Source organism: Lepisma saccharinum, chromosome 16 (assembly GCF_977018435.1).
Source record: "Lepisma saccharinum chromosome 16, izLepSacc3.1, whole genome shotgun sequence".
NCBI classification, from domain to species: Eukaryota; Metazoa; Arthropoda; class Insecta; order Zygentoma; family Lepismatidae; genus Lepisma; species Lepisma saccharinum.
The window spans coordinates 859,455-874,223 of NC_139244.1; the positions used below are offsets into that span (position 1 = coordinate 859,455).

At 38.8% G+C, this 14,769-nt stretch overlaps 1 protein-coding gene across 1 annotated transcript in view; it reads right to left on the bottom strand.

The window, feature by feature from the left end:
- Nucleotides 1–14,769, bottom strand: part of LOC146000184 (ATP-binding cassette sub-family G member 1-like) — a 134,895-nt gene that overhangs the window by 10,582 nt on the left and 109,544 nt on the right. Inside the window, exons 4-7 of the mRNA XM_083137537.1 lie at nucleotides 13,404–13,549; nucleotides 10,533–10,771; nucleotides 7,853–7,996; nucleotides 3,300–3,457 (exon numbers count right to left, since the gene is read on the bottom strand). Coding sequence (XP_082993663.1) covers nucleotides 3,300–3,457; nucleotides 7,853–7,996; nucleotides 10,533–10,771; nucleotides 13,404–13,549 — 687 coding nt within the window. The remainder of the gene's footprint in view (nucleotides 1–3,299; nucleotides 3,458–7,852; nucleotides 7,997–10,532; nucleotides 10,772–13,403; nucleotides 13,550–14,769) is intronic.

The window sequence follows — 14,769 nt, forward strand, 5'->3', positions numbered from 1 at the left end:
GAAGCGACACGGAATAATAATGAAGTGGTAGCGAATGATCCGAGCAAAGAGTTTTTTTGAAAATAAAATTTTAAAGACAGTTGAATCTAAAGCTGCAGGGCTTAGCCGATACTCGATACAATTTTTCCATAGTTTTGTTGTAAAACATTTAAAAATTCCAGCAGAATATAAAAATATATGTTAAGTATAATAATAACAAAATACATTTTTTTCACATAATATTGGTAAAAATCAATGGAAACTGCGAGAGTGTCGCGCAGTATTTTTGTCAACCCCGCAAACGATCCAAATGGTGGAAAAGTATCGGCTGTTATCGGTAAATAAAGTCCAACCCATATCGATATCAGTGGTATCAGCACTATTAAAAACGAAACTCGCAGAGGTTGCTCTCTTGTTGAGAGAGTGTTGCAGCGAGAGGATTTCGTTCGAGCGCCAAATAGTTCGCACGGACGACGCTAGATAGCGTACGGCATCGAGAGCTTCTTCGCTCGTAAAATAAGCGGGACGTCACGGGTCGAAAATGAAGGCATCCGCGTCGTCTGAAGCCGCGCGCTATCTCGGCCCACAGCCAATATAAACGCCATGTATATTGATAATATGACCTTGAAGAATAATGTCAAAAGATTTATGCAGACTACTAATGATAATATGCATAAAATGGTGTCCCGACAGAACGTACCACCTGGGTTTTCGCGACGAAACGTACCACTCAGATGAACACCTACCTTCAAAATATTTACTCCGCGACAAAACGTACCACTTAAAGGAAAACGCTTGAACTTAAAATCAAAAGAGAATGAAGTGGTTAGTGGTCCGTCGAGTGATCACGTTTGTGGAGTCCCGAATGATGCTCAGTTAGATGTGAAGAAGCGTATGCAAGAGGCGAAGAAAAGGGTTCGAGAGGAAGACCCGCCAATTACCAAGATTTAGAATTATACTCTAGACAACCTACACGGCAAAGGTTAGATTAGGTTCGGGTAGGGTAGGTTAGGCGAATCCACGACTTTTGCGACACTAGCATTTCTGCCGTCATATGTGACACTGTATGGAAAATATATTCCATGGCAGTTGCTACACCGTCATCTGCGACACAAAGTGTAAATAGCTTCCCGTCACACTTTATCCAGGCTTAGGACTGGCAGCATCATGGAAGCTGATGTGTTTTTGAAAACCTTTATTAGTTTTCCTTCACATTGGCATCATGGAAGCTGGGTGTTTAAAAGCTGGATGTATTTATCCTTTGTCAATGACGGATTGTTTAGATCCCTTGTCGGTATAGGAGCAGACTGCAATCCCTTGTCAATGTAGAAATGTAGAATGCGTCGTTTCTCTTGTAGTTGAACCAACATCTTACTATTTTCATTCTAATTTCTGAACGTACGCCCTTCTCCTCAAAAAGCGCTTAAGATCTCTATGCATTTCATAGTCGGCAAACGTTCTTTGTATTCTCTCATCTAATGTAATGTACTGACGTCGTCTACTTTTCCCTTTAAGATTCAAGGCCCTCCCCTCGCATAAGTAGTCGTTGTACACAGCTTCTAATCTTCAAGTCTTCACTAATTGGTACACGTTAGGACTTGACTTGTCCATCAATACATTAACTGTATGGTTCCATCCCTCGACTGCATTGTTAGTCCTGTGCCGCTGTTGGGAGCAGTTCCACTGGAAATGTCGAAAACAGAGTTGTTCATCCACTGTTCAACGAAATAACCCAAACATTTTCTCAATATGTCGTGGTTTGGCGCATCTTCCATCACACACAGCCATCCATCATCGACGTCCGCCACAGGGAGGTAAGCCAGAGCTGAACACATTCTTATACACAGCCGCACGACTGGATCTGTTTTGTAATCGTTTGTCAGTCCCAACTCCTGCACCTTTCGGCACAAACATTGGTTAAAGTGATAATTACAACCACTGATCTGAGCCTCGGGAAATACTTTCTTCAGAGACGCTATTGCTGCTGCACGTACGCAAATGTCGCTAATTCTGATAAACAAATTAGAAATCGTAGGGGAAAATCCAATCAGTGTCGTTTATGACGGGAAAAACCCAGTTTTAGTCTTAGTGTCGCAAATGACGGTGTCGGAAATGTCGGAACTCCAGGTTAGGTTAGGTTAGAACTGACATAAGTAAAACGAAAATCGAAAAAAAAAGGACGAAAAGATAAAACAAAAGAAAAAAATGTGGACGACAGCTGATTTTAAACACGCCAAAATGCCAGTCCAAAGAGTGGATAAAGTGTGATGGAAATCAGCAAAACCATGCTACGTTTTGTCGCATCGCAAATATTTTTAGACTCATTTGAAGACCCTTCGCAGGTAGCCGGTCAGGTGGTAGGTTCGTTTTGTCGGTGGTACGTTCGGTCGCGTATTCGCATAAAATATTAATTCAGAACTTTACTTCTCGTCAACTGGATCTAACAGTCTATTTTTGTTGTTATTCAATAAATATGCTGTTTTTTTTTATCTGACATTAATTTTCTTGTCAGGGCAGTAATTTTTATATAAATTTTGGCGATCTTAACTACACCTAAGCTAGATAATGAATATGTGTTGTTATATTTATATACTTATACCGTCTTGTTACCTGTTAATGAAATAGTAACAATAAAATATTAATTAATGTAATATTTTAATTTATCACAATTATAATATAATTATGATAATTTAAACATTTATATTATTATTATTATTTCTGAGACGCTTGGTTCGACATCCCCTGTCCCCAAATACATTTCTACAGAGTATTCTTTGACATTCGCTACGAGACTAGCGCAAGCGGCCCGGCATCAGTGCTTGTATTTCCCGGTGAACGGGTCCGCGACAGTCGCTTATATTAAACCTCGTAAAAAGTTTAGAGTAACAGGGTCGTTCTGAATAAAAGTGGAAAGAAAAACCAAGTATACAAAGACAATCCGCACACCATCCGTGAGTTAAAAGAGATTATTGTACGAGAAATCGGGAGAATTATTACAGTAGACGAACTTGCACGTGTAAATGCCAATTTCCTTGGGAGATGCCAGGAATGTGTTGCAGCAGAGGGACATGATCTTCAACACCTTCTGTAGTCAAGGTTATTACACAATATGGAAACTGTAATTTTAATAGCCGACTCTAGCGACTGTCGCTGACCCGTTCACCGGGAAAGACAAGCGCTGATGCCGAGCCGCTTGCCGCCGAGTCTCGTAGCAAATGTCAGGGAATGCTCTGTATATACGTGTCTGGTAGTTTTGATCACGGTATGATCCTTCGAAACAGACGATGGGTTGACCCAAAGTCCAGCAGAAGATTACTCACCCAGTTCCTGGACATCTCGACGAGGTTTCTCCGAAAGAGGATGAGCAGGTGGAAGAGCTCGACGGAGCCTTTGAACTGCTTCTCCCTCGAGGCCTTCGGGGAAGGCGACGCTTCTTTGCACGACACGGCCGTCATGAGTTCGGCGCCGTCAAGGGCGGCTGCAACGAGACAAGGCAGAGGAGCTGCAATCTACAATACGACACGAAAACCACGTGTCTATCCACTGAAGCAGGCAATGTGGTTAAAGGAATTTTAAATAGATTCAATTCCGGTCCAGGAGAGAAAATCAGCAAGTGTAAATGGGTTCTGGACCGTGAAGAATCTATTTTTATGCTTAAAGTATTTTAATTCGGTCCAGAAACCTTTTCTTCCGGATCAATATAAATACGGTTCAGGAAACTTTTTTTAGATCTATTTAAATACGGTCCAGAAATATTTTTTCCGAATAAATGTAAATAGTGTCCAGGAATATATTTTTTTTTTTCAAGGAAACAATACACAACTTGAACCGAATTTAAATTGTGCGAGAAAAACGGTTCCGGCCCTACAGTGGAACCCAATATAAACCATTAGAATATATAGGTTCCTGGACCTATAACAACCCTGTATTTAAGTGTAGACCGCCGCGTCAGTGTTTGCTCTATCGGCAAGCGAGGCGCTCGCGGCCGTATGTCGGCACTGTAGACTGTCCGTGAATCAAGCGCGCAAGTTTCCGTAACTAGTTTAAAGAGTTATTTACGACATGAAACTTTTACGCCCGTGAATCCTGTTTCAAATGGCCTTTGAACTTCACTTGCCGATTGAGTTTACACATATGAATCATAAATGAATACACGCCTTGCAGTAGAAAATACTTGCTGATTGTCTTGTGTAGTAGTTGTGGTGTGTTTGTGTTTATATTGTGTTATAGTTGTGATGTGTTTATGTGTGTCTTGTGTAGTAGTTGTGTTGTCTAATGTGTTTGTGTTCGTCTTCTGTAGTAGTTCCTCCATTCATATTGGGGGTTAGGCGTAGAGCTGACAACTCTGCACTGTAAAAAGCCATGTCAAGAAACAGCAATATAAGGCCATGGATGTTCCCAAGGTAAAATATTCCGGAGGTAAAATAGTCCCCCGTTCGGATCTCCGGGTGGGGACTACTTTGGGAGGTCCCTGAACTAAGGATAAGAAATACGTTAGGAATAAGAAAAATATTAAATTAGGCACCTGGAATGTTCTGAGTCTTTACCGGCCTGGGGCATTTCAGTGTACAGTTAATGAGATAGTTAAGTATAAATTAGATGTAGTAGCTGTCCAGGAAGTTAGGTGGCCAGGAGAAGGGAATTGTAAAACTAAAAATTATACTTTTTTCTATGGTGGTACTGTAAATCATAATTTTGGAACAGACTTTTTCATAAATAATAGAATTATCTCTGCTCTTAAAACAGTAGAATTTATTAATGATAGGATATCATATGCAGTTTTACAGGGTAGGTGGTGTAAAATTATTTTAATAAACATACATGCACCAACGGAAGATAAAGATGATAATACTAAAGATGATTTTTATACAGAGTTGGAACAGGTCTTTGATAAATTTTCTCAGTATGATATGAAAATTCTGTTAGGTGACTGTAATGCACAGATTGGCAAAGAAGAGACATTTAAACCCACGATTGGTAAAGAAAGTCTTCATGAATTAAGTAATGATAATGGTATAAGATTGATTACTTTTGCAACCTCAAAGAATTTAATTGTGAAAAGTACCACTTTTAAACATAAAGATATCCATAAATATACCTGGTCTTCTCCAGATGGTAAAACTCATAATCAGATAGATCATATTCTCATTGATAAGAGAAGGCATACTAGTATAATTGACGTTCGTACACATAGAGGTGCTGACTGTGCCAGTGACCATTATTTAGTAATTGCTAAATTAAGAGAAAGACTCTCAGTGATAAATCATAAGCAACAAAATCTAAAAGTTCTAAAATTTGATACAGGAAAGTTTACTGATGAAAGAATTAAGAAAGATTACCAAATTAAACTGTCAAATAGATTTGATGTTTTGCAGGATTTAAATGATGATGAAAATATAAATGAAACAGACGTAAATAAGAATTGGGAGCACATACGTAATGCAATAGAATCAGCAGCTAAAGAAAGTATAGAATACCATAAACCGAGAAAAAGTAAGCCATGGTTTGATAATGAATGTCATAATCTAATAGAAATAAGAAATCAGGCTAGACTTAGGTGGTTAAATAACTGTGATGATACAAATCTGAACAATTATAATAGAATAAAGCGAGAAGTTTAGATGTAAAAAAAAGAGATTACTTGAAAAGCAAAATTAACGAAATTGAAACAAACAGCAAAAATAAAAATTTCAGAGATTTATATAAGGGTGTAAATGACTTTAGAAAGGGATGGCAACCTAAGGTAAACTTGATAAAAGATAAAGACGGTGATTTTCTAGCTGATCCAAGTGATATACTAAACAGATGGAAGAACTACTTTAATGACCTTTTAAATGTCCATGTAGGAGATAAATCAGAAGTAAATGAAGTCCACACAGCAGAACCTTTAGTTCCAGAACCTAACTTGATTGAAGTTAAAGATGCTATTAAAAGACTAAAGAATAACAAAGCACCTGGCATTGATTTAATACCAGCTGAGTTAATTAAATATGGTGGAAATTCATTAATATGTCAAATTCATAAATTAATTTGTTTAATATGGAATAAAGAAGAAATCCCTCAACAGTGGAGAGAATCCATAATTGTTCCTGTGTTTAAAAAAGGTGATAAAATGAACTGCAATAATTACCGTGGAATTTCTCTACTCTCAACAACATATAAAATATTATCTAACATTCTTTTAACAAGACTAACCCCATATGCTAATGAAATTATAGGTGATTATCAATGTGGATTTAAACGCAACAGATCAACCACAGATCAAATTTTTCACATCAGACAGACACTTGAAAAAAAGTGGGAATATAATCAAAATGTCCATCAGCTATTCATTGATTTCAAAAAAGCATATGATTCGGTCAAAAGAGATAAATGATATAATATATTAGTAGAGTTTGGAATACCTAAGAAGCTTTTTAGTATGATAAAAATATGCACCAGTGAAACAGAAAGTAAAATTCGTGTGGGTATTAATATGTCTGACAAATTTACAATTCATGATGGGTTAAAACAAGGAGATGCATTATCTCCATTGCTCATTAATTTTGCCTTACAATATGCTGTTAGGAAGGTAAAAGAAACTAAAGAAGGACTAAAATTAAATGGTGTGACTCAGTTGTTAGCATATGCAGATGATGTAGACTTACTGGGGGATGATGTGAATACAATTAAGAATAATGCTAAAATATTTTTCAAAACTGCTAAAGAGATAGGTTTGGAAGTTAACAAAGAGAAAACTAAATATATGCTTACGGGCCGAAACCAAGTGTTAGGTAATAATCAAAATCTAATTATTGATAACAACTCGTTTGAACCAGTTTCCAAATTTAAATACTTAGGAGTAATATTAACAAATGAAAATTATATTAAAGAGGAAATAAAAAGTAGGCTTAATTCAGGAAATGCATGTTACTTCTCTCTTCATAAACTTTTGTCTTCTCGTTTAATATCTAAGAAACTAAAAGTTAAAATATACAAAACAGTAATTTTGCCTGTAGTATTATATGGCTGTGAAACTTGGTCCCTTACATTGAAAGAGGAACATAAATTGAGAGTATTTGAAAATAAGATCCTTAGGAAAATATTTTGACCTAAAAGGGATGAGGAGACAGGTGAGTGGAGAAGATTACATAATTTAGAACTACATAATTTGTACTCATGTCCAGATATTATTAGAATAATTAAATCAAGAAGACTTAGGTGGGCAGGCCATGTGGCACGAATGGGAGAGGAAAGAGGAGTTTACAGGATTCTTGTTGGGAAACCTGATGGTAAGAGACCAGTAGGAAGGCCAAGACGAAGATGGAGGGACAACGTTGAGATGGACCTAAGGGAAATCGGTAGGGATGGAAAATAGTATATAGAGCTTGCTCAAGATAGGGAAAGATGGAAGGCCTGTGTTGCTGCAGCCATGAACCTTCGGGTTTAACAAGGCTAGAGTGTTAGTTAGTTAGTTAGTTAGAGCCATAACACACTGAGCGGTTGAATACACCAGAACACCATACGTAACAAGCACCTATCACTTTATTAATAGACAGGCCACACAATGCAAAACAAGGACCCTTATCACTTCACAGTCTCCTGTCTACCTCCGTAAAAACCAGTTTCTAGTGGTGTCTTAATAAAGATCTATCAAAGATGTGTGCGCATTGAAGGCGACTGGTTTGAACACTTCCTTTTATAAATCTCCTAAGTAAATCAGTTTTTAAAATAATATCGGAAACTGTTGTACGCTTGCTTCATCGGCAAACGGCCGCAAGTGCCTGGCTTGCCGATGGCACAAACAGCGGTGCAGAGGTCTACACTTGAATGGATCGCTATGTACATATTAAAAAAAAAATATGAAAATTTCTCTAGTAATGAAAGTAATTACCTTTCTCCACCGAAGATTTCACGTCTGGGAATTCCAGCACCGTCTGCTTGACCTTCGTCCGCCATTTTGTTTCTTTTCCGTTTTTCGTTTCTTCGGCGAGCGCCTTCATTCTATCCCCGTACTCTCCAGACGAGACCTCTATCACTGAAATTGTTTACAAGAAAGATTGTTAATTTAAGAAGTATTATTCATAACACTACACAAAATCTCTGTTTAGATCCAAAGAAGTTCCCGAGTTCAAATCCCAGCGTGGGTATGGCAGTGGGGATCCAGTAATGGCACTTGGGGGGGGGGGGCGATTTTCCCAACTTAACCTTAGAAAGATAAGACGGCAAGTGGGGCAACAAAGAACAAGAACCTTTTCTCTTGTATCATGTCGCCTCTTTTGAAACAGGTAAATGTGAAAACATTCAACATTAAGATAGGTTTATTTTTATTAATTGACTTAATTTTGATTTGAAATGCTTCAATACAGAATTAGCAACAATTAATAGTAATTAGGATAATTGACATTAGGCATTACAATAGTTACAAAATATCCATAATGTTTTACACCAATCAAATAAAGGATAGCTTACATATAGCTACAGGGCTGAGATACAAACAAAATATTAGTATAATGTGTGGAAAATCCTAGTCTGGGCATTGGGGAGGGGCCATCGCCCACATCGCCCTTCCCGTGGATCAGCACCCTTTATTAATTTCATCACTCATCCTCAGGGGCGGCTCAAAGGCCGGGCGATTGGCTGGGCCCGCTGTCCTCAGGGGGCTCCAAATATTTTTGAATATATAAGCGTGATTATTGTTTTAAAAAGAGTTGGATTTGTCAGGGAAAATATTAATTGAAGTTACTGTTGTATATCAACAAGTAGATGCATTGCAAAATCATGTAGCAATTTTAGTTGAGATTGTTGTTCTTTTGAATAAATACAGAGCATTCCCTGACATTCGCTACGAAACTTGGCGGCCAGCGGCCCGGCGTCAGAGCTTGTCTTTACCGGTGAACGGGTCTGCGACAGTCGCACGCTACAGTCTGTTTTTTTCGCTCTCCCTGCCTTCGCTCTCTTTCCCCTTCTGTTGACGTTGCAGACTGACGCCAGTATAATCCTCCCTCGGAAGTTGGGTTGTGTCGTGTCCGTGTGTTGAAGATTGTGGCTTAATATGGCACCACAAAAGTTTACATTACAACAAAGGATTTATCTTGTCGAGTGTTACTTCGGAAAGAGGAATTGTGGAGAAGTGCGACGACGTCTTGCAACGAAATTTCCTGGTGTTCCCGTTCCACATAGGACCATTATATTAAACCTCGAAAGAAAAATGGGAAATCTAAAAAATAAAGGATACAAAGACAATCCGCACACCATTCGTGAGTTAAAAGAAAGTATTGTACGAGAAATCGGGAAAATTACAGTAGACGAACTTGCACGTGTAACTAATGCCAATTTCCTTGGGAGATGCCAGGAATGTGTTGCAGCAGAGGGACATCATTTTCAACACCTTCTGTAGTCAAGGTTAGTACACAATATGGAAACTGTAATTTTCATAGCAGACTTTTCCGACTGTCGCTGACCCGTTCGCCGGGAAAGACAAGCGCTGAAGCCGGGCCGCTTGCCGCCGAGTCTCGTAGCGAATGTCAAGGAATGCTCTGTATAAGCGTGATTATTGTTTTAAAAAGAGTTGGATTTGTCAGGGCAAACATTAATTGAAGTTACTGCTGCATATCAATAAGTAGATGCATTGCAAAATCATGTAGCAATTTTAGCTGAGATTGTTGTTCTTTCGAATAAATACATATCTACAATAAGTATGTTCTTTAACAGTATTAAAAAATAAAGATATTATTTTTACTCGTAAAAGCCATGATATATAACCCCGTCAATTTTTTTTATCGAGGGGTGGTAGGGGGAACGGGGTGGTGTCATGGTAAAAATGAAGTGGGGGCACGAATGAAAATTTTATCTTGAGCCGCTCTTGTCATCCTTATCTTCACGATCAGCTAAGAGTGGCAGAAAAGCGCGCCGCAACCGAATTGCGCACACTGTAGATCCAGGATTGCGCACAAATCTCACTGACCTGTTTTGCGCACAGATTTTGATCGAACGTTGCCACTTTGATAGCTTTAAAGTCTGTGCGCAAAACTGAAATTAGAAATAAAGTAGTAAATCTCTTAAGGATTTAATCAAAAATATAATTTGACCAGTAAATGTAGCAAGTCAAGATACAATTTTCATACCAATTTACATAATACAGTAAGTCACTATTGATGTTTTCAAAATACAATTTTCATTCCAATTTACTCAAACTCAAAAGTTAGGTTAGGTTAGAACATCTAACATTTGACAACATCGCCTCATTTTTTTTGTGCGCAATCCTGTACATTGTGACAACTTGTCAACGCACTGATAAAACCGGAAAAGTGTGCGCAATCCGGCTGTAACCGAAAAGCGACGCTAAGCAACAAAAATACAATTACAGTACATGTGTAAAAATAAATAGAACAATGAGAAGAATGGGAAAGAGGAGAAGTAACAATAGTAAGGAAAAACAGTAAAAACAAAGAACGATAGGAGAGAACTAGAGAAAGGGGAAATAATGAATGTAAACTGAGATGGATAGAGATAAGAGGAAACAGCAGATAATGTAACAGAATAAAGAATGTTGTGTATCTCTGAGCACTTACGGAAGTCAGCGGGGTTGTGATACTGTGGACAAGGAAGGCCAACGGCGTTGAGGAACGAGATGGTGTTCTGCGGGGAGCCCTGGTAGGCGCACTGCCCGTCCGACACGACGTAGATGTGGTCGAACAGTTCGAAGAGAGACGCGCTGGGCTGGTGGATGACGCAGATCATGTTCCTCCCCTCCACGGCCAGGGACTTCAGCAAGGTGATGCACTGCATGGAGGAGGCGCTGTCCAGGCCACTGGAAAACATTTTCATGTCAATATGAACATCCACAGTTTGGATGGGTGCACCCAGGGTGCGAAATCATTGAAGAATGGTGGTGGAGAAAGATCTTTATCCATACACACATACATTTTATGATATACATATTAGTAATGTTATTAATTATAAAAGTAAATAACTAAATGTTTAAAAATACAATACTATAAAATACATAGCTACAAATAAATTTATTTGTTACTTTTATACACAGGGTGATTCAAAAGTCCCAAGACACTCCTTTTTCTCTGAAACGGATGCGGTAATGACAGATCCAACTTCACCTGGGTACATCGGGGTAAGGGGCCCATGTGTGAGGGTGCTTCCGGAACGCGTATTTCACATGTGCACATTGAAATAGAGATTGGGGGCGTGATTTTGTGTATGAATGCTCCCTATTGGCTAGCAGACTGCCTCAATGATATAGGATAGGACACTGGCATTTATTTCGTTGAGTTGTGCGAACACTTTCTGTAAACCACAGACTACAAGCAGAACCATTAGTGGGAAAAATACAACGCAATCTGATAGTAATCAATACTCGAAAAGCGGATAGACTTTCTTATTGGAAATACAAGAGGCAATATTTTTTAAAATGTTGCGTTGGATGAAAATTCTTATACAATTATTTAATATATTGGGTTATTTTCCGCTTTTCGTCAGATGCAAACAAGGAGCATTTTTAATTCTTACTTTAAAAAACTGTCAAAACCTTGAGTAGCGCCAAAACCTTAATTTCGACTATATAAGCGCAATGCTATTTGCTTTGTAAAAAGTTGTTACAAACCAGATATTACATACTGGAAACAACAAAAGATGAAAAGAGAGGAGTTTCAAAAAGAAGAGTAGATGGCAGCACAAGGTGAAAGAATATAAATAAATCGCTGGGGAGGATAAGAATGGATTTAGTGAAAGTGAACTACAATAGAAAGATGTAATAAAGATCAAAGCAATGTATAAAAAGTAGAAAATAAATGGAAAAGGAAAATATAAGTGGTTTACATCATTCAACAAGTTCAATCCTTTAGTCAATTGTTAGGCACGCCATAAAAGTACTCAATAAAGAAAAAATAGACCAGCCAACCAGAAACGTCTCCATTACAAGCCACGCCCCCAATCTTTATTTCAATGTGCGTATGTGAAATACGCTTCCGGGACATGGCCGCCATCTTGAATTCCGCCATATTGGATCTAGTTCAATTTTTTTCAAATGGCAAGGGAAGCATGTGGGGATATTAAAACACATTAGAATTTTCCAATTGCTGTAATTAGTTCTGTGATAGCTGTAACTTTGCAAAAGTTATTGCCACTGGAAAATGGCAACCGGCATGTCCCAGACCTTAGATGATGTGCTCAATGTGGTCCCCATCGTGCCCAACACACTCTTCGAGGCGTGAGATCCATCCTCTCTGCATGGACCCGCATGAGCATCTGTGTGGGTGTTTGACCACAGGCCCGCATGATGCGGTAATGAAGGTGGTGTGCGTAGCTGATTTCTCAGAGTACGCAAGTTGTTTCAAGTTACAACGTCCAGGGGAATGATGTCGGGAGATCTTGGTGGCCATTCAACCCTCATACCGGTGGGTACCGCAGCACGCGTTTGCCATCTTCCAGTGCCAATAACTTTTGCAACGTTACAGCTATCACAGAACTAATTACAGCATTGCATTTCTTGGAAAGTTCTAATGTGTTTCAATACCCCCACATGCTTCCCTTGCCATTTGAACAATTTGACCTCGATCCAATATGGCGGACTTCAAGGTGGCAGCCATGTTCCGGAAGCACCCTCATACATGGGCTCCTTACCCCGATCAACCCAGGTGAAGTTGGCTCTGCCATTACCGCATCCGTTTCGGAGAAAAAAGGAGTGTCCTGGGACTTTTGAATCTCCCCGTATATCAGATGTTTATAAAGCAGCAAACCAATGCCTTTACTAACTGGTTACTGGCGTTATGGTAACATCGTCGCTTTGTAATCAAGGGGTCTAAGGTTCGATACCCAGTGGAGACACACAGTGATTCGAATCCTACTTGAAACTGTACGTCCAGTCCCAATTAATCCCTCCGTGGCCTTAAAACAACACAAACCTGGTCATGCAATAATAATTATTATTAATGTTAATTGAGCAATTTAAAAAATATTATTAATAGATCTATATTATTAACCCATTAATTATTTACTTTATTATTATTACATGTTAAGCACTTGCTTCGGACGCCCCAAAATATAGTTCCAGATACCTGCGTGTAAGGAAGGACTAACTGAATAACTCTCTAGCCTCCTTAAACCCGAAGGTTAAGCCTGCAGCAACACAAGCCTTTCATCTGTTCCTATCCTGGGCAAGATCAATCCAATCTTTTCCATCCTTACCCATTTCCTTCAGGTCCATCTCAACATTATCCCTCCATCTTCGTCTTGGCCTTCCTACAGGTCTCTTACCATCAGGTTTCCCCGAGGACTAAGTACACAATATTTTCTTACTCCAGGAGGTCACGTGACCCTCCCCTCCCTCCTTTCTAGACTCTCAATGTGGTCGCCATGACACATACACTAACTCCAAGAAGTACCTTCAAATTATATTTTATATATATTGTGGATGTAGTGTTACATACGAGGTGGGTTCGTCCAGCATCATGACGGAGGGGTTGTGGAGAAGCTCCAGGGCTATAGACAGCCTCTTCCTCTGCCCCCCCGAGAGCTGCGTCGCCCGTGTGGCCATGCAGTGCTTCAGGTTCAAGCTCTCCAGGATGGTGTCTATCTGGAAGCAAGGGAAACTAATATTAATTGCAAATCTACAATTCCTTTAACATGTTATATTTCAGGGTGGCTACCCGCCGGGAATTTCCTGAATTCCGGGAATTATGCGTGAATTATTGGCTCCGGGAATTCTGCGTGAATTTTTCTCCGTAGACGTCAAAATTTGCAACTTTTATTAATTCGAATCTCATTGAATTTATACATATTTATAAATGCCACGAGGCAAGTTTTAGCTTTTATTTTTTATCGAGGAAGGAAAAGAAATTCAATGGAAAACATTAAAATACTGATCAAGGCAGAATTTATAGTATAAAAATATATACACTATAAATAGGGACATTTAATTTTCGCGATGCGCGAAATCGCGAAATGTGAAAAAGAGATTCAATTTTGAACATTCTGCACGTAACTACACCCCCAATGATGAAATATGCATGACTTTTATTCGCGAAGTAACGCGAAATGTGTGCTTTTCCACGAAATGAACGCTTTTTCGCGAAATAACCGTGAAATATCATCAAATTAAGTAGGAAACACGCAAAAACCGGCAATCGAGGTTGCGCGCGCAAACTGTCGATTTGTAACGAAAAGTTTCCTACCACTAGCAGCTGAAGAACGTTTTATCTTCGATCACATCAGGAAGACGCTGCAAATTGGGATTTCCCATGCACATAATCTCAGTTCGAAAACTTCGTTCCCTGTCAAGCTGCATTCCTTTCTTACCCCGAATGTTTGCTCAACTTCGAGTTTCATTGAACTTGCTAGCTGTAGCAGCGATAAGATTAGTCTGTTCCCGCACATCAAGGGAAACAATGGTGCCATTGGTGTTCAGTCATGAATGAATTTTGTTTATCATTATGTGATTTTTAACATGTGTTTGTGTATGTGCAGTAGTGATTATTTTATTTGTTGGACAGCAAGGATATCCTTTAAATACATACAATGAATAAATCACTTGAGATATGCAATTTAGAAATGAAGTGATTTTGTGTTGATGTTTTCTTTTTGGTTGGACAGCTAAGTACTTGTGCATGTGTACAGTATATAAAAGTGAAGTAGTTTATCAATTTATAGCTCTTTTGTATGTTGTTTTCTCTCATAATGAAAAAGTGTGTGCAATTTTTTTTCACCGCAGGTATATACCGCTGATCTAACATTTTATTTACCGCTCTCCTCAGTTTTTATTTACCATAAATTTGTGTCCCTAACTATAAAGGTAAC